The 18,387-nt window shown below is 42.9% G+C and overlaps 1 protein-coding gene across 6 annotated transcripts in view; it reads left to right on the top strand.

The window, feature by feature from the left end:
* Positions 1–17,896, top strand: part of LOC138551359 (zinc finger protein 850-like) — a 267,712-nt gene extending 249,816 nt beyond the window's left edge. For 5 of the 6 annotated variants that reach the window (XM_069642483.1, XM_069642480.1, XM_069642481.1 and 2 more), the window contains one exon: positions 13,706–17,896. In XM_069642483.1, the coding sequence (XP_069498584.1) occupies positions 14,292–16,796 (2,505 nt within the window). In that variant the 5' untranslated portion in view covers positions 13,706–14,291 and the 3' untranslated portion in view covers positions 16,797–17,896. The remainder of the gene's footprint in view (positions 1–13,705) is intronic. The other variant, XM_069642484.1, reaches the window with a different exon arrangement.
* The last annotated feature ends 491 nt before the right edge of the window (positions 17,897–18,387 follow it).

The following is an 18,387-nucleotide window of genomic DNA, read 5'->3' as shown; positions in this document are numbered from 1 at the left end:
CTTGAAACTTTTGCAACTCGCAGGCCTAATCAGCTTGTGACCCATCATTCGATTCTTCTTTTTACAAACTACTTCTAAGAACTTGTGCAGAGATTTTATTGTTTACTTACCAGAACCGCTATATCCTATCCAAAACTTTAGCCCATTGACTTTGGCCTAGCCTATTGAATTGAATTGACCCTTCTGGTGAACAAATAATTGTGGTCTTTTATGTTCGAATAACCTTTGCCTTTTACTCCTCTTGAAAAGTTTTCTGAATGCCAACAGTAAGATATTAATGTCCCCAGCACCCTTGTTACTAATGTCACCTGTAGGTGTAGGTTGTGTCCGTGGGCCATCCCAAAAAGGTCTTGTCTGATTCAGAAACTTAGAGTGTAAAGTATTGAAGTATATTTGTGTTTTATTATATTATTGCTTCCTTCTAATGACTGTTTTATAACTGACTGGTAAACAAATTAATAAGTGTTTATCTAAGAAACCTTGAGTGTAAGAGTTTATTTGAACTCCTGTAATTGTAGACCTCTGTGTAACATCACTACTGCTCACATTCCCCTCTTGAGATAAGTCTGGCTGCTCGACATGCTACCAAAACTGTGTAGTACAGACTTATACCAAAGGTTGGTTTGCTTACACCTGTAGGCATAGTTGTTTGTAGTGTTCCCAGAGGGTACTGCATACACACTTTGCCTAACAGACCTTTCCAACAAGAAATGGTGAACTTTGGCAAAATGGGCACCTGTGGGCGCTTTACTGTAGCTGCAATTGCAGCTTGCCGTAAAAACACACAATGGTAGTAAAATGTAAACCACTGCCCCAAGCCCTTAAATTTTCAGAAGCATAACATAAAAATGTTACATGAGAAGCTATACAAAGGGGATACTCAGTAACCCCTCTAGCACCCTATTGTATGATAGTGTGTGCTGGGTCTAGAAAGTTACAAATGGAAGTAAAGTCAATTTCACTTCGCTGCTCTTAGAAACAGTAGTTTATCCAAAAGAAGGTATTTAAACCTTTGGAAATCTGAAAGACTTCCCTGTTCCACTGCACTGAAGGTGCTGTGTGTCACAATGGAAAAAGATGATGTCTATGGAGTTTGTCAGTCTCCAAGACCAAAAGAAACAGTGTTCAAATCAAAGACAAATACATGAGGGAGTGGGAGAAAGGTCTCACTCTCTCCAGGATAAAAATTAAAAGTCCTAAGTCCAGCAAAAGAGCTGGGGGTCTCTAAGGTAGAAGGGAATTAGCACGTTTCTGAAAATTTTTCAACCTACTCCCTAGCACTTCCCTCCGTGGTACTCCTAGCCCTTACCCCCTCCCTCATCCCTTCTCTCTCTGCACTTGCATGTTCTAAATGCTCACAAGACCTAGCAGGACTGCCTCTCTCTTTCATTGTTATATTTAACTTTTATTCCCATGTTCCCTCCTCATTGCCCTGTGGGTGCTTTGAAACACAATTTACTTGATGTATAAGCGCCTTACAAATGCACAATCAATAAAAATAAATAAACTGTACTATACAGCTCTAACATCTGACTTGGTTTTTTAAACTTGATGATTGGTTCTTCACCCCCAAATAGTGTTCTCCTGCGCACCTCCGCTCTCACTCCTGAGTCTGTGCTAGCCTGCAACACTAGTTGAGGGAGCTCTGTAAAAAGTGAGGGATTGTAGCAGTAAAACACTTGCTGATAAATGTACATACCCACAATTTTTTGCCAGCAAAACTCATTTAAAGCCTTAACATGATGTTATGGGCAGTTTAAGAAAATATCATGTACATGCATACGCACAACTATTTTGTAGTGCACTTCTCTCCCACCCTCCCCCGGCACTTCTCCCCATCCACATCTCTGCACTTGCACAATCTTAATGAGACAGGGCCTAGTAAGATCGTTGTTTTGTCCTCCCCATGTTTCCCTTGTCTTGTCGCGCCTAGAACGACTTGTGTACAGGTGCGTTTTAAATGAATACTGCCGAATCAATAAACCCCTAAAAATCAACGTGAACACAGCGAGTGGGGTTAGAAGTACCTACTGCTACACTTAAAGAGAAGTCTGAAGTAAATCCAAAGAGTATTCTTGAGATTGGCTAGCGAAAAGTCTGGCCACAAGGTCTGAGAAGTAGCGCCCAGAGGAGAATCAAAAAGGAAACATCATAATAGTATCCTAGAACTCCTAAGGATTTAAACATATTTTTAATAACTCAGACTGGAACTGGAAAAGAGCAGATATTATTTGCCTACATGAGACTTGGCTCAGGGAAAAACCACTGATCAATGGGTTCTCTGTATTCCTCAACCCAACCATAAAAGGAATGAAAGGCAGACTGAAATCCGGCCTAATAATCATCATTAGTAATAACCTTGACTGCAAGGCAGTAGGAATCACGGATACCAGTTCATATATTCAACACTTGCTGATAATATTGGGAAAGGGCGCCTCTGATCACTGCAAATGGCTACTCCTAATAAACATCTATTGGAACCCGGCAGAGATAGAAACTTCAAAGATGGTCGAACAGACCTGATAGACTGGGCAAAAACGTCATATGGCAACCTAATGATCATGATCTGTGGAGACCTGAACATTGACTGTTTTAAATATAATACTTATACAAAGTTTGAGTCCTATAATACTAAGGACTCAAACTGCGCAAAATCACATAGAACAAAGGTGGACAGGACAACCACCTGGATGCAGGCAATGGAAGAGCGGGATCTACATATGTTGAATGGGAACATCGAGGGAGATATACCCGGTGGTGCAACATGGCGACGTGGTACACAATCAGCCACCCTACACTATGGTTTTGTCTCAAGGGATAGAAGCAAATAGTGATATGCAATGGAACGTCCGAATAGACAGAAAAATTGCTCGGCCTCATAAAAAATGCAAGTGCATCTGGTCCTGATGGCCTTTTGAATTCAATACTGAAAGCGGGCCCAGAACACTGGGCAGATTTCTGCCTCGCCCTATTCAACATGTTTTGAAGGTGGCAAACATCCCTCCAACCTGGAAAAGGGCAAAGCTATCAGGCTGGTTAATAATGCTATCAGGCTTGTCAGTAATATCCTCCTCTTCACTCAGATATTGGAGATCACCTGGTTCCCCTTACTCCTCAACTGATGTGGTTGAATAGTCCAACTTCTTTCTTCGGGTTCGCAGAGCGTCTGTTTTTTTTTTTTGAGCAGATAAGGTCTGCCTCGAAAGGAAGCCAGTGTGTGACTCTAGATCTGAGAATCCCCGGTGGCTCCTCTCCGCAACAGCCGGTAACGTTGTAGGGGGAAAAAGCCAAATGGCATAAAAAAAACAAGATCTTCACTATGGATGGTACGATTGGCCGGACTTGTTGGTAGCACTTGGAAACAATTATAGGAGGGAGAGTGTTGGATGTTTTGGAAGTAAGTACGAACACGGAAGAACGTTCGTAAGGGCTAGCAGGGAAGGCGTAATGTAGAGGAAATAAGGAACCCAACAAAAACTGGTACGGGCTGAAAGGACCGAGGAAAACAAATCCAAGAAAGGAAAAAATGACGAAATACGGGCAGGAAAGAGGAAAATGAAATGGGAGTAAGATAAGCAAAAAACACAGGACGAGGCAGAGACGAGGAGTGGGATAGAAGCAGAGCAAGAGGGAAGGAAGCGGTAAGTAAAAGAGCGGGCGGACCACTGCCAAGGGAAATAATACGGAGCGCAAGCAACAAGGAGAATCCAAGAAGTTGCAACGCGCCGAGCCGCCGAGTGAAGAATGGTAAATACACTCGGCGGCGGCCATGTTGGAATAGACTAGATCGCTACACACTTTGTGGAAACAACGTGGTGGCACGGTCAATGGCAGCCGTATTTCCACCTATTCCACACACACCAGTTACCCAGGGATGTGACAAAATCTGCTTCCAATTTTTAAGAGTGGGTATCGATTGGACCCTACTAACTATCAGCCAATCGCCTTATTGGATGCCTTGATATGCGCTTAATACCCAGAGGTTTCTAAATTCGGATCGGGTACCGAACCTGTGTTGCTCCGTGTCGTCTTGCTTCCAAGGCTAGCACGTTGCCCCTAAGCTATCCCCCCTTGGAAACTTTGCGCAGCGACTTTATTGAAACAACTGAACTGGGCATTGAAATCTTGTAATTTCGACAAAACACAGACCGGATTCATTAAAGGAGTAGGATGTAATGTCAATCTGTTATTACTTAATGCTTTAAAAATCAGAGCATTGAAATCAGAAAGGCGAAATAAATCTAGCCTTCATTGACCTAAAACAGGCCTTCGATAGTGTTGACCAGAACATCTTATGGAACAAATTGAGAGCTGGGGAGTGCTCCCAGGAGCTTTTGTCACCAATAATGGCCCTTCACATGGACACAACAATTCAAATAAGGCTAGAAAGCGCTGGAAAACTGTCTACAAAGATCGCGACACACAAAGGGCTGAAGCAGGGATGCTCGCTTACTCCGGCCCTGTTTGGTCTTTACATATCGGACTTGAAACATGCTCTAAATACCACATAAACCTGTCCCCAGGAAATGAACGGAGTGCCCCTGGGCTGGATGATCTAGGCGGACGACCTAGTCCTTTTGAACCAAACACTGGTCGGCCAACAATGAAGTTTGGAAACCCTGCAGAGATCTACAGATCAAAACAACTTAAATATCAAAATAGAGAAATCCGAAATTGTAGTGTTACAAAATCTGACAGGAAAGAAAAAGAAGCTGTTTTGCTGGTGCCTGGTAAAGGAGTTGATGCAAGTTGTGGGGGTTACGAAATACCTCGGTATGCTTATCAACTTGAACAGAGATGACAGTCTGTGGACCACGGAACTACGGAGGAAAACAAAAAACCTGAGGGCACAAGCCCTAACAATTTACAGGAAGTATGGGAAATTCTCTCTATCACCGACCATACTATTTTACAAGCAGACGGTTATTCCTGTTCTGACCTATGGTGCAGAGACGGCCCTTATTACATCTTGGGAGATATGGGACCTGTTAGAAGGTCTCATCTGGAAAAGGTTACTGGGCCTACCAAACTCGTTACCCATCGCCACCATAAGATGGGAATTTGACCTTGTCTCTATGTATTGGAGAGGCCATTGGAATTCCCTCAGTCTATACAGGAAAATACTCATGGAAGACAGCCCGGCACAATTTGAGATCTTCAAGGAAAAGCCAGGATTCACCCTGGAAGAGGTAATGAGATCCTGGTCTTCAAATTGCAGACTAATCCTAAATAACATTGACTCTTGCGACAAACAGCTTAAGACCAACCTGGGAAATGTGAAGCAAAAACTGTGGTGTGCAGACTGGGACCGCACAGGAAGATCAACGGGAATGGCCAAAATGGGGTCTTTGGCTAAAAACAACAGCATATCTCTGAACACAGTGCCCAAGTATTTGATAAAAGTCCCAGGTCTGGCTTAGAGAAATCTATTCCTTGGATTGAGGCTGCACCTCCTACACACTAGAGAGATTCTATTTGTAAGGAGCCAAAATGGAGCCATGGACTCAATTTGTAGAATCTTCAAGGACCATTCAGAAGGTCTACAACACCTACTCCTGGAATGTGTGTCGCTTAGAGCACCGAGATCAAAACACTTGGGGGATTTAATCATGAACGCCCCGGATGCGGATGAATGGTAGCAACGGAAGTTGATTTTTGCGCTATCAAATTTCTTCAAGGACATACTACCAGATTTAAAATATTTTTTTAAAAGAGTGAGCCAGGCTGGAGATAGTAAACAGGGGGAGACTGGGGATCCCTGAAGGAACTGAAGGAAACAGACTTAAAAAGAGTATGATGAGTTTACAGCCTGGCCTGGTATGACAGCGCATATGTAGCATACCTACTCTCTTAGACCATGCCGCTCTCATCGTCAGTACCTTGTCCCTCTCATTTCGATTTTGATTTTTTTGATTTATTTTTTCTCTCATTTTTAAATTTCTTTTTTCTCTACACTCTCATTTCCTTACTTGTTTAGGAATTTTAGGTAAAAGTTTGTAATATACTGTACACCAATACAAATTAAGAAAAAATGCCATATTATACCAAATTGTTTGCAACATCTAATATTGATGTGTAAGATTATACGTGTGTTCAGTGTCATCATGTGTGTATAGCAGAGCATTACCATAGCATGTGTTCAGGTGTGCACCCACTGTAACTCTGGAAACCTGGAAAGCATGCAGGTTGTGTGAAAAGCAATGAAGCTGCTTGAATAGTTATTGGCCGAATGCTATGTATTAATCGAGCCGGACATGCGCCTGAAGTACATATTTACACTTCACCTACGATAATAACTGTTCAAGAAGCTAATTGGAGTTATTTCTTTCCGAAACTCCCATCTTAAATCTGGTTGTGCCCCACATCCCCTCTTTTCTCTTGTGCACCTCCTGATCTTTGTCAGATATATTGACAATGTATTTGGAATTTGGTCTGGCCCAGAAGATGAGCTACAAAACTTCTTTGGCATAATGAATAATATGCACCCACGGATGAAGTTCACGAACACCGTCAGCAGGACGAAGATCAATTTTCTGGATGTAGAGGTTCATGTTAAAGACAACAACTTGGAAACAAGGATTTACACCAAGGCCACAGATCATAATAGCCGTTTATTGGCAACAGGTTTTCATCCGAAGCATACCATTGAGAGTGTTCCCTTAAGCCAGTTCCTCCGATATAGGTGGAACATCTCGGAACCTGATGAGTATAGAACACAGTCGAATGCATAAGTTCCATGAGAGAGGCTACAATCCCACGCTTATCTCCGATATTGCTGCAAAAGTGTATACCATCGAAAGGGACACCCGCCTAACACCAAAACCCCCCTAAACAAGAACAGTCACTAACTAGTCTGCGTGACAACACACTTAGGGCCTCATTACACGGTAGGCGGAGAACCATGGCGCTATTAGCGTTCATGGTTCATGCCGGTAAAATACCGGCACCGCCTTGGTGGAAAGGGGAACTCCAAGGTTGGCGGTAATTCCCCCTTCCACCATTGCCCTTCCCCATTCCCATTTTTGCCCCATAGGACATAATGGGAATGGGGAAGGCGCTAATTACGGCACCGCAAATTGCGGTACCATGATTAGCTCCCTGGGTCCCTTTGCGGGTTGGTTTTTAACGCCTGCACAAAGCAGGCGTTAAATACCCCAACCCGCAAAGGGACCTCGTAGTAAGACGGTAAGGATTTACCGGTACCGGTAAACCCTTACCGCCTACCATGTAATGAGGCCCTTACTCCAGAGTCGCAAGATCAAGGGAATCATCAAGACAAATTAGCCTATGCTGCAGATGGATCCGGCACAGCAACCACTATTTAGGCAACCAGCGACTTTTGCTTACCGCAGTAGTAAAGCCCTATGAAACAGTCTCGTTAAGGCAGAGATGCAATCGACCGCAGCAAGTAACAATAAACACAAAGGGACACAACCGTGCCACAATTGCCAGCACTGTGGGACTATTATTACAGGAAACAACATTGCACACCCTCGTTCTGGAAAAGCAATCTTATTGAAGCACTCATGCACTTGTGATTCTAAGAACGTGGTTTATGCACTAAAATGCCCTTGTGGATACTACTATGTTGGCATCACAACATGAAAAGCTAAACTCCAGTGGACGGAACATAAATCAAATGTACGCACAAAGAACCTCAAGTCTCCTGTAGCAATGCATTTTTTAGAGGCTAGGCACACAGTTGCCCTATTAAAATGTGTTTCTAGAAAAAGTCACATTGGGGAGTAGAGGAGGTGATTTAAACAGGAAGCTGTTACAAAGGGAGGTTCTATGGTTTGACCTCCTGGATTCTATCCATCCCAGGGGAATGAATTGTGAATCAGATTTGAGTGTTTTGTCTGAGGTACTTGAGTTGACATGTTACACACACAATGGACGGTACAGTGACAATGGTGCCGGCAAGGCACCAGCACGAGTTGTGCTCGCGGCTGCCTGACAGCCCGCCAGGTCTCGTGTTATTGATGGTGTCGGTGCATGCATGCACCCCATCCCCATTCCGCCCTATGATGGGGAGTGCATCATTACTGCCACCCGCGAATGGGAAATTACCGGTCGGGCGAACTTGTTATGGATCAGTAATTGCCCATTCGCGGTGCCGGTCCCGGAGGCGAGTTTGGCGGTAGCCGTGCCGGTCTTACAGACACGGCTACAGCCAAACTCATAATGAGGCCCAATGACTATTTGTAAGTGATGATCTGTGTTACTAGCCTTATGAATTGCAGATTTGATGTTAGGGGCGATATTCTGTAACTCAGCACTCACTTGCTAACTCATGAAAAAGTCAAAAACATTGTCCTGGAGAGCTTGTAAACTACCATGTGGCACCATCTATGAAGCACTATCACATGGTGTACACTGTATTGTGGCAGTAGAGCTGTTCCTTTGCCAAAATGACTAGTTTTAAAGGATGCATTAATGATTAATGATGTTGGAAATTGTAAATGTCTAACCTTTGGACAGTATAACTGTTTAATGGATATCACAGCAGCTTCTTTAGTTGCAATATTGACGTTCCCTTTGAGGTTGAGGTTTACCCAATATGGATATACATCTCAATACGAGTAGCGTTACCCATGTGCTCTAGACGGCTGGCGAGGCACCCCATGTATCATAACATTGTGGGTTTTCCTCGTGGGCTGTATAATTCAAAGGAGCTAATCTTTGATGACATCTCAGTCACATTGACACCAAACACTGACAGGGATGGGGCACCCAGCCGAGTTTTGTCGGCATCCTGCCCCTCCGCCTGTCAACCCATTTCCCACCATGTAAATTGTTTCCTGTACAGGTATCGGGCTGTAGGATCATGCTCACAAGCACATCAGACATCTTGCACGTAAAATATCTACGAGTCACGTAGAGGTGACGACCCCTTACCGACATTGACATGCATGGTATACTTTCACTCATATTGGTTGTGACCACATTTTGTACAGAGAGCGGTTCTCTTTCTCCTTAATTCAGCCCACTCGACTCGGTGTAACTAGTTGATACGCGAGACAGACATCACCATGGCAATGTATACTCCCACACCAAGATGGTGTCCATGCGACGTAATACGCATGCGTCAAAGTGGCCCGGCAACCATATTAACACCGCTCTCAATGGACTCACTCCCTAGAACAGACTAGCTTTAGTCAGTGACCGTGGAGATATAGGTGAGCACTACATGAATAAGTATGACAATTTGGCGCAGCCCGCATTATTGCGGCGTGCCCAGGATTGTACGACATTGTTGTCCTTTCAACAGCATAGCGGTTTCTTCAATTGAATATAATGACACAGTGTCTGATCGTACACTCAGGGCTGTGTTGATTTTCAGGTCGTGTCTGGTTAGCATACATAGGAGAAGACAAGTCACTTTTTGTCAGCATCATAGTGACCTTTTGATTTTACAAAACGGCACGATACATAGACCAAAGGCAGAGTGTTACTTTTAGAGTCTCACTTAGTCATGGGGTTATTCTTTAATCCAGATATGTATACTTAATATCACTGACACCCTCCGCTTTTAGACTTACATGATATCCTTAGCGCTCTGAGTTGATCAAGCTCCCTTTTTTCTTTAATTGCCAAAGTTGAATCTGTCCATGAACACGCTAGGAAGTAATTATCGCTGCGGGCATATGTCGGCCAGCGAAACGTTGCAAGATTGCAGTCCCAGCAGCCAGTCCGTGATTTGAATATCCAGTACCTGAACTGTTTTTCCCAGAGAACTTGGCGAGATGATATTGCTACCTACATAGGCACTTGTGAGGTGTGTGCACAACACAAGATGTCCAGGCAAAAACCAGCCAATTACCATTCCACCAGCGCCTTGCACACAGTCTCAATGGACTTTGTCACTGACTTACCTCCTAGCCCAGGTTATAATACCATCCTTGTAGTAGTTGACCTCTTCTCCAAAATGGCCCATTTCATAGCTCTGAAAGGTATTCCCTCTGCTCTGACTCTTGCGCAGGTTTTTCCAGACTGCATCGTCAAGTTACACCGGTTCCCCACTGTAATCGTTTCTGACAGTGGCAGCCAATTTGTATCGCGTTTTTGGAAGAAATGTTGTGCCCTGGCAAGAGTAGAAATCCGTCTGTCTTCTAGTCACCATCCTCAAACGGACGGCCAAACCGAGCGCACAAACCAGACCATGAAACAGTATTTGCGCTGTCTATTACACCAAAGAAGCCAAAGCTGGACTGAAATACTATCGATGGCAGAGTATGCCTACAACAATTCACCTTATCACCTCTTGTCTGGACCTAGCTCCAGCCCTGCTCATTCTTGCTTATTGTATACTGTATTATGACCATGCACATGTACCTGTATATATTTTATTTATTGCAGAATGTACTATGATTATGTAGATGTACCTGTAACAAAGTTGAGCATATTCTTGTCCTGTGCGCCCTGATGCTCCAGGGCTTGGCGCGCCCTACAAATAATAAACTAAACTAAACTAAACACACTCTTCAAACCAAGCAACACCCTTTTTTTTACTACATATGGTTGAAACCCCAGAACATCTGTCTACGACCCACAAGAAAATATAGAGATGCCCGCAGTAAAGAATCTGCATGCCAGCATTATGAAAGCAGCCAGAGAGGCCAGCAAGAACCTACAGCAAGCCAAAGCAACACAGAAAAGAAATGCTGACCGCCATCGACGAAAGGCCCCAGATTATCAAGTGGGAGATTCAGTCTGGCTGGCAACTAGACACATTGCTTTAAAAGGTCCCAGAAAATGTCAGCCTAGATACATTGGCCCATATACTATTGAGGTAGTGATTAATCCAGCAGCCATGAGACTGGCGTTACCTCAACATATGCGTATACATCCCATAGTTCATGTGTCACTATTAAAACCAGCACACCCAGGAACTGGAACTTCCACACCACCCACACCCATACAAGTGGGGGAAGAAGCACCAGAATATGAGGTAAAGAACATATTGGATTCCAAACTAGTACGAACGACCCTGTATTACTTGATTGATTGGAAGGGGTATGGACCCCAGGAAAGATCTTGGGAACCTAGCACACACGTGCATGCCCCTCGATTGGTGCGAAGATTCCATCGGGACTATCCGGATAAACCAAAACCCATACACATGCCATTGGGAAGGGTCTTCAGGGGGAAGACTGTCATGGTTACCAGACAGGCAATTGGGGCAAGTTGGGTGGAGGCTTGGCAGGTCTGGCATAGGCACACAAAAAGCCCATAGCAGATACCTTCTTTCATTCCTTCCTGGTGTTTGTAGTAACTTCTTGGTTACCACTTCCTGTTGCCTAACATGAAGTGCATGACTATTCATGAGCTCTCTAGTGTTTGGGTGTGGCTGGCTATATAAACCACACCCAAGATTCTTCCAGTGCTTCGTGTTGCTTACTGTGAGCTGCACCAGCAACACACTTGCCGTGCCCCAGATCAACCTGCTTCTGCTTACCTGCTCTGGATCATCCAGCTTCTGTTACCCTGCTCCGGATCTTCTTGCTTCTGCTTACCTGCTCCGGATCTTACTCGATCCTTTCTCCATGCCGCAGCCTTCTCCGGTCAAGAGAAGAATCCTACACCGGCACCTGTAAGCACAAAAGAACTTTGTTAGCGTGCACACTTCTGTAACGCTGCGCATACTCACCGAATCTTCCCGCTATGCTGGAATCCAGGTCAGTAGTCCGAGCGCTCAAAGTCCTGCAAAAGAAAGATGAGACATTATTCCTTGGGCTCGCTCCAAAACACGGAAACATTATTCACTGCGCACTCTCCAATAGCACGGTGCATACTTACCACAGTTTCTACTTACCACACCGCCAAGTCTCCAGAAGCGGTGAACCCAGTCACGAGGCGCTAGAACTTCATAATCCATTCCTGCAAGGGAAAGAAGAGACATTACCAGGTGCTCTCGAAACTATGACCCTGCACATACCTACCAGCGGCTGACTTCTACACGCAGCTCTACTCGCCCAAAACATATCTTAGAAAATGAGGACAATACGTACAATTCTGGACACTCAACATCCACCGCGCCACGTTCACTTTGTGGAAAGAACTATTTAGCTAGTGAAGAAACTGGCACATTGGACACTGCCTCGCTGTGAAGGCACATAACAGCGTGTGGCATCAGAACTCAGCCAACAGATATTGGCACCAAGCCTACGAGTGAATCGTGCCCCTGCGAGTGCAGGATGGAGTGCATGCCCTACTAAAAATCAAGGTAAGCACTTAAGGGACTTCACAGCACAATGAAAGAGAAGAGAAGGGAAGGGCCTAGGGGAATCAGGTTAATTCATGTCTGAGTGTACATCTTGTATTTGACAGGTGTTCCTCCGGGCAAAACGGGGGAAGTGAGAACTCGGGGTCAAAAGAGGCTCATCCATCGCTCCCACAGAGACACAGGTGAGTGTGACACCTAGTGTCAAACACTCTGCCCTTATTGTTTGTATCGGGAAATTGGGAGCTTTCATGTACATTACTGAAGAAGTAAAAAGGTAGAAAAATATATGCATTGTCCTCATGATTAAAGTATCCACATGAAAAGTTTTCCTCTCCAAGGCTGTATGATTTATTTTTTTACATGCTTTTTGTGTACTGAACGGTTCTATATAAAAATTAATCACATATCACATCTATTATATTTTATCATTCGAGAGCCACTACTCTGACAGCTATTAGGGTGCCTTTCCTAATAGATGGCACTTCAAATTCTTAATACTTACTATGTGAGTAACTAAGTAAGGCACATCACTACTAGTGACAGTCAGGCATTGATAAGTGTGGGTGTACTCCCCCTTTTACATAGCTGGCATAAAAATGTCTTTTCCATTCGTAACATACATGGCCTTCATAGTAGCCAAAATAGTGGCAGCACACATGCCAAGGATAAGAACCTTTGGAAAAACAAACTAAAAGAATATGAGGATTATTAAAGACTAGTCTAGAAAGCAACATTTTCCCTAATATAAGATGTAAGAAGGACTAATTGTGGATTTAGAAATGGGCAGAATTGATGCATTTGAAAACTAGAGGATGACTGTGAACATTGACTTTGATGTAAGCACTGCAATATCTGGAAATTGAAACCATTTAATAAATAATGGAAGTGATACCGGAACAGCTGAAATCTACTGTTAATAAACAAAACATATTTACAATTTTGGAGTGCGGTATTCATTGCTGAGTCTATTGTTATGACGTTTGCGGCTTACTGTATTTGGAAGGTGGCCCTGCAGAAAATTCCAACTTTAACCTTGTAGAAAGAAAAGAGAAGGAAAAGAACTTTTATTTTTTACTTGTAACTGTAATATTTAGTTTTCAATGTATGTTGTGATATTAACTTTGATGTGATTGATTTTTTTTTCTTATGTGGTTTTTATTATCTGTATAAATATGATTAACAATTGGCTAATGGTTTGTATTTAACCAAATGCTAATAATAAAAAATAAATGTTATACTAGAATACCCACACTTATCAGTACCTAAATCACTATTTGGAAATAAGAGCAGTTTATAGTGGATTAGTAAGCAGAAAAAGGCTAAAACAGGAAGCTAATAATGTTATATTTGTGTGCTTGAAGAATTATATAACTGCTGCTTAATATATTGTAACTACTGAGAACCAGTCGGCCTGTTATTGATGCCTGCGACTGTGAACATGCTGAAACTAATAATGTGTTTCTCTGTTTTCTTCTATAGGTGATTGAAGTCCCAAAAAACACAAGATTAATTGTTAAATTCTCTGGACTAATGCAGTGCCAACGTTCATTGATACAATGTGCAATTTCCTAACATCTTAGAAGCAGACACGTTTGTGGTCCAACTTTCTTTTTAGATTATTCAGGAATTGAGATTGAGAAGCCTATAGAATACATGATGGGTTTCATTCATTCAACACACGTGTGTTAGTATCCAGCAACACAGCTACAATACATATCCAGCATTTCAAAGAAATAATAGCAACAGTGCTTGATGTGCAGTAATACAAGACTGTTTCTTGTGCCTATTCCTTGTGCCTATTCCTGAGAGAACACAAACAAGTGCTATTTTATAGACGTTCTGAATTTGAGATTAGTTTGAGATTTTGCGAAACACCTGTAAATGGTCAAACAGTGTCCATGCACTGAATAGTTTAAAATCTTCAGCCAGAAGAAACAGCTTTTTGTCACTAGAAAAGTCCTACACGTGGGAAAGCTCATCTGGACTGTGAATCTGGGAAAAGGTTCAGTGGAACGAGTCAACCTGACAAAATAAACTGGCAAAACATTGGTGAAAAACCTTACCAATGCACAGAATGTGTAATAAAGGGCCATCTAATGAATATACTCAGTGCCCTCGTGAGAACATGAGTGAAACCCCTTACCAGCTCACTAAATTTGGGAATAAAGATATGCTTATTTCTCCCCACAGGACACATTCAGGTCAGAAACCCCATGAGTGCACTGAATGTGGGAAATGGTTTGCTAATAAGAGACAGCTTACTATCCACCAGCGAACACATACAGGCGAGAAACCTTATCAGTGCCCAGAATGTGGGACATGGTTTGCTCTGAAGGGGCATCTTACTCAGCACCAAAAAACACATACAGGTGAGAAACCTTATGAGTGCACTGAATGTGGGAAAGGATTTGCTCAGAAGAGAGAGCTTACTATCCACCAGCGAACACATACAGGTGAGAAACCTTATCATTGCACTGAATGCGGGAAAAGGTTTGCTCAGACGGTGCATCTTACTCGGCACCAAAAAACACATACAGGTGAGAAACCTCATGAGTGCACTGAATGTGGCAAAGGATTTGCTGAGAAGAGACAGCTTACTATCCATCTCCGAACACATACAGGTGAGAAACCTCATGAGTGCACTGAATGTGGGAAATGGTTTGCTCAGACGGGGGCTCTTACTCAGCACCAAAGAACACATACAGGTGAGAAACCTCATGAGTGCACTGAATGTGGGAAAGGGTTTACTAACAAGGTGAATCTTAGTCTGCACCAGAGAACACATACAGGCCAGAAACCTTATCAATGCACTGAATGTGGGAAAACTTTCAGAAGCAAGCAAGGTTTTATGTTTCATCAGTTCTCACATAAAGGTGAGAAACCTCATCAGTGTACTGAATGTGGTAAGAGTTTCATTACGAAGGGAAATCTTATTTCTCACCAGAGAACTCATACAGGTGAGAAACCTCATGAGTGTACTGAATGTGGTAAGAGTTTCATTATGAAGGGAAGTCTTATTTCTCACCAAAGAACTCATACAGGTGAGAAACCTCATCAGTGCAATGAATGTGGGAAAGCTTTCAGAAGCAAGCGAGCTCTTATTTGCCATCAGTTCTCACATACAGGTGAAAAACCTCATCAGTGTAGTGAATGTGGTAAGAGCTTTATTCTGAAGGGATCTCTTATTTGCCACCTGCGAATACACACAGGTGAGAGAACTCATGAGTGCACTGAATGTGGTAAGAGTTTCATTATGAAGGGAAGTCTTATATCTCACCAGAGAACTCATACAGGTGAAAAACCTCATCAGTGCAATGAATGCGGGAAAGCTTTCGGAAGCAAGCAAGCTCTGATTTGCCATCAGTTCTCACATACAGGCGAGAAACCTCATAAGTGTACTGAATGTAGTAAGACTTTCATTAAGAAGGGAAGTCTTATTTCTCACCAGAGAACTCATACAGATGAGAAACCTTATGTGTGCACTGAATGTGGGGAAAGGTTCTGTCGGCAGGATGGTCTCATTTACCATCAGTTCTCGCATACAGGTTGGAAACCTCATGAGTGCACTGAATGTGGGAAAAGCTTTATTCGGAAGGGACGTCTTATTTGTCACCAAAGAACTCATACAGGTGAGAAACCTTATGTGTGCACTGAATGTGGGAAAACTTTCAGAAGCAAGCACGGTTTTATTTATCATCAGCTCTCACATACAGGTGAGAAACCTCATCAGTGCACTGAATGTGGTAAGAGTTTCATTACAAAGGGAAAGCTTATTTCTCACCAGAGAACTCATACAGGTGAGAAACCTCATCAGTGTACTGAATGTGGTAAGAGTTTCATTAATAAGGGACTTCTTACTCGCCACCAGAGAACACATACAGGTCACAAACCTTATCAATGCACTGAGTGTGGGAAAACTTTCAGAAGCAAGCAAGGTTTTATTTTTCATCAGTTCTCACATACAGGTGAGAAACCTCATCAGTGTACTGAATGTGGTAAGAGTTTCATTACGAAGGGAATGCTTATTTCTCACCAGAGAACTCATACAGGTGAGAAACCTCATCAGTGCACGGAATGTGGTAAGAGTTTCATTACGAAGGGAAATCTTATTTCTCACCAGAGAACTCATACAGGTGAGAAACCTCATCAGTGTACTGAATGTGGTAAGAGTTTCATTAATAAGGGACTTCTTACTCACCACCAGACAACACATACAGGTCAGAAACCTTATCAATGCACTGAATGTGGGAAAACTTTCAGAAGCAATCAAGGTTTTATTTTTCATCAGTTCTCACATACAGGTGAGAAACCTCATCAGTGCACTGAATGTGGTAAGAGTTTCATTACGAAGGGAAATCTTATTTCTCACCAGAGAACTCATACAGGTGAGAAACCTTATGAGTGCACTGAATGTGGGAAAGCTTTCATTCAAAAGGGAGGTCTTGTTTACCATCAGTTCTCACATACAGGCGAGAAACCTCATCAGTGTTCTGAATGCGAGAAGAGCTTTATTCTGAAGAGAAGTCTTATTCGTCACCAAAGAACACATATAGGTGATAAAGCTGATTAGTGAGATCAATAACGTAAATGGGCACCAGACAAAACATGCATGCAAGGGTCTATGTCAGGGTAGTAAATGTGGGAAATACTACACTACGCAGGATATTCTTATCTGCTGTTAGGCAAGATTGTATGCAGTACCCTGTGGGTGACCGCACCAGCCTTGTCATTGTGGCAATAATTAACCCAACCTTTGGTATAGGCCTGTACTACACGCGTTGGTAGCGTAACTGAGCAGCCAGGACCTCCTTCCCTGGGCCCTAGCTTACCCACCAATTATAGGCCGATTACCAACGTTCCCTAGTGTCCAAAACTATTGCCTGTCTTTATTGCAGCGCTTATGATTAGAATATTGTACCTCCATGTGCCGATCCTAGGCGAGGGAACTATTTCATTTAAAGCACTCCTTTATAGAGAATTCACTTGGTGTGAAGGGCGAGTGGAGATGATGTGAAGTGTTGCATTAAATCTTCACTGAACTGTGAGACAATATAACGTGTACATTTTAAAATGAAATGGCTCATTTCTGCCTTAAATGAAAGGGATTTAGACATATAAGCCTCATTACAAGTCTGGCGGTAACATGCCGGTGCTACTGGTGGGTTGCTGCTGGACTGTAACACTGGTTCCAGTGCCTGATATCCCAGTGCCACCGGGACATTACAAGTCCTGGTGGGCTGGGGTCTCAGGCACCGGAAAATGTTAGTCCCCATTCTTGAATGGGGACTCGGAAGCACTAGCACTGTTAGTAACGGTGCGGTGCTTTGTGACAACTGTGCCTACCGCGGCCGTTGCAGCCGGCAGGTCAGACCTCCCGTACACAACGGCACCGGCAGGCACAGTTGTCATCTGCCGGTCCGGAAAGGATGCCGGTACGTTGCTACCAGCTTCCTTCTTTCTGGACCAGCAGACAGGTAATGAGGGCCATCGATATCATAGCCATTCTAGTGAACAAAAAGGTTAACCAAATGAAATTGATCCTGGATAAGCTGACATGTCGAAATTAACCTCCAACATTCCTAACCTGAATGAAAAGCTGATTATAAGAATGTGGAGCTGTAGACAAATTGTCATTATATATTAAAATGAACAATAAATGTCTAACCTCTATATGTATGTATAATCGCTCTCTTTTCTCTGCCTTCACTTTTGTGTAAACTGGATCCTGGATCAGAGGCAATTCATTTGTTTTAATTAGTGGGGATACCATCTCCATTTCAGTTTGATTTCATTTATTATTGTATATATAGTCTATAAAACCCTTTATATTTGATTTATTTATAGGATATTTGTAAGGCCTATGTAAAAAATGGAGTTTCAAACATACACACATTATTATTTTATGTTTCCAGCTCTTGACATCTACTTCACATAAAATCACATTGAAAGAATGAAAAACCTTACATACATTAGAATAGCAACACTAAAATCTCACCATCACATTAGAAACCTTAAGCAGCTTCAATTTCCCCAACAGCTTTAATAATCATGATAATAATTTTGCATTTATATAGCGCTACAAACTCTCAGGCATCTGAGCGCTGCTTATTATTACACACGGAGTGTGGTGCTCATTTATTGACCTCGGAAGGATGAAAGGC

The sequence above is a fragment of the Ambystoma mexicanum genome, chromosome 1q (assembly GCF_040938575.1).
Source record: "Ambystoma mexicanum isolate Mex_15411 chromosome 1q, UKY_AmexF1_1, whole genome shotgun sequence".
Taxonomy (NCBI): domain Eukaryota; kingdom Metazoa; phylum Chordata; class Amphibia; order Caudata; family Ambystomatidae; genus Ambystoma; species Ambystoma mexicanum.
The sequence above is the reverse complement of the archived record's forward strand: the minus strand, read 5'-3'. Positions and strand labels throughout refer to the sequence as shown.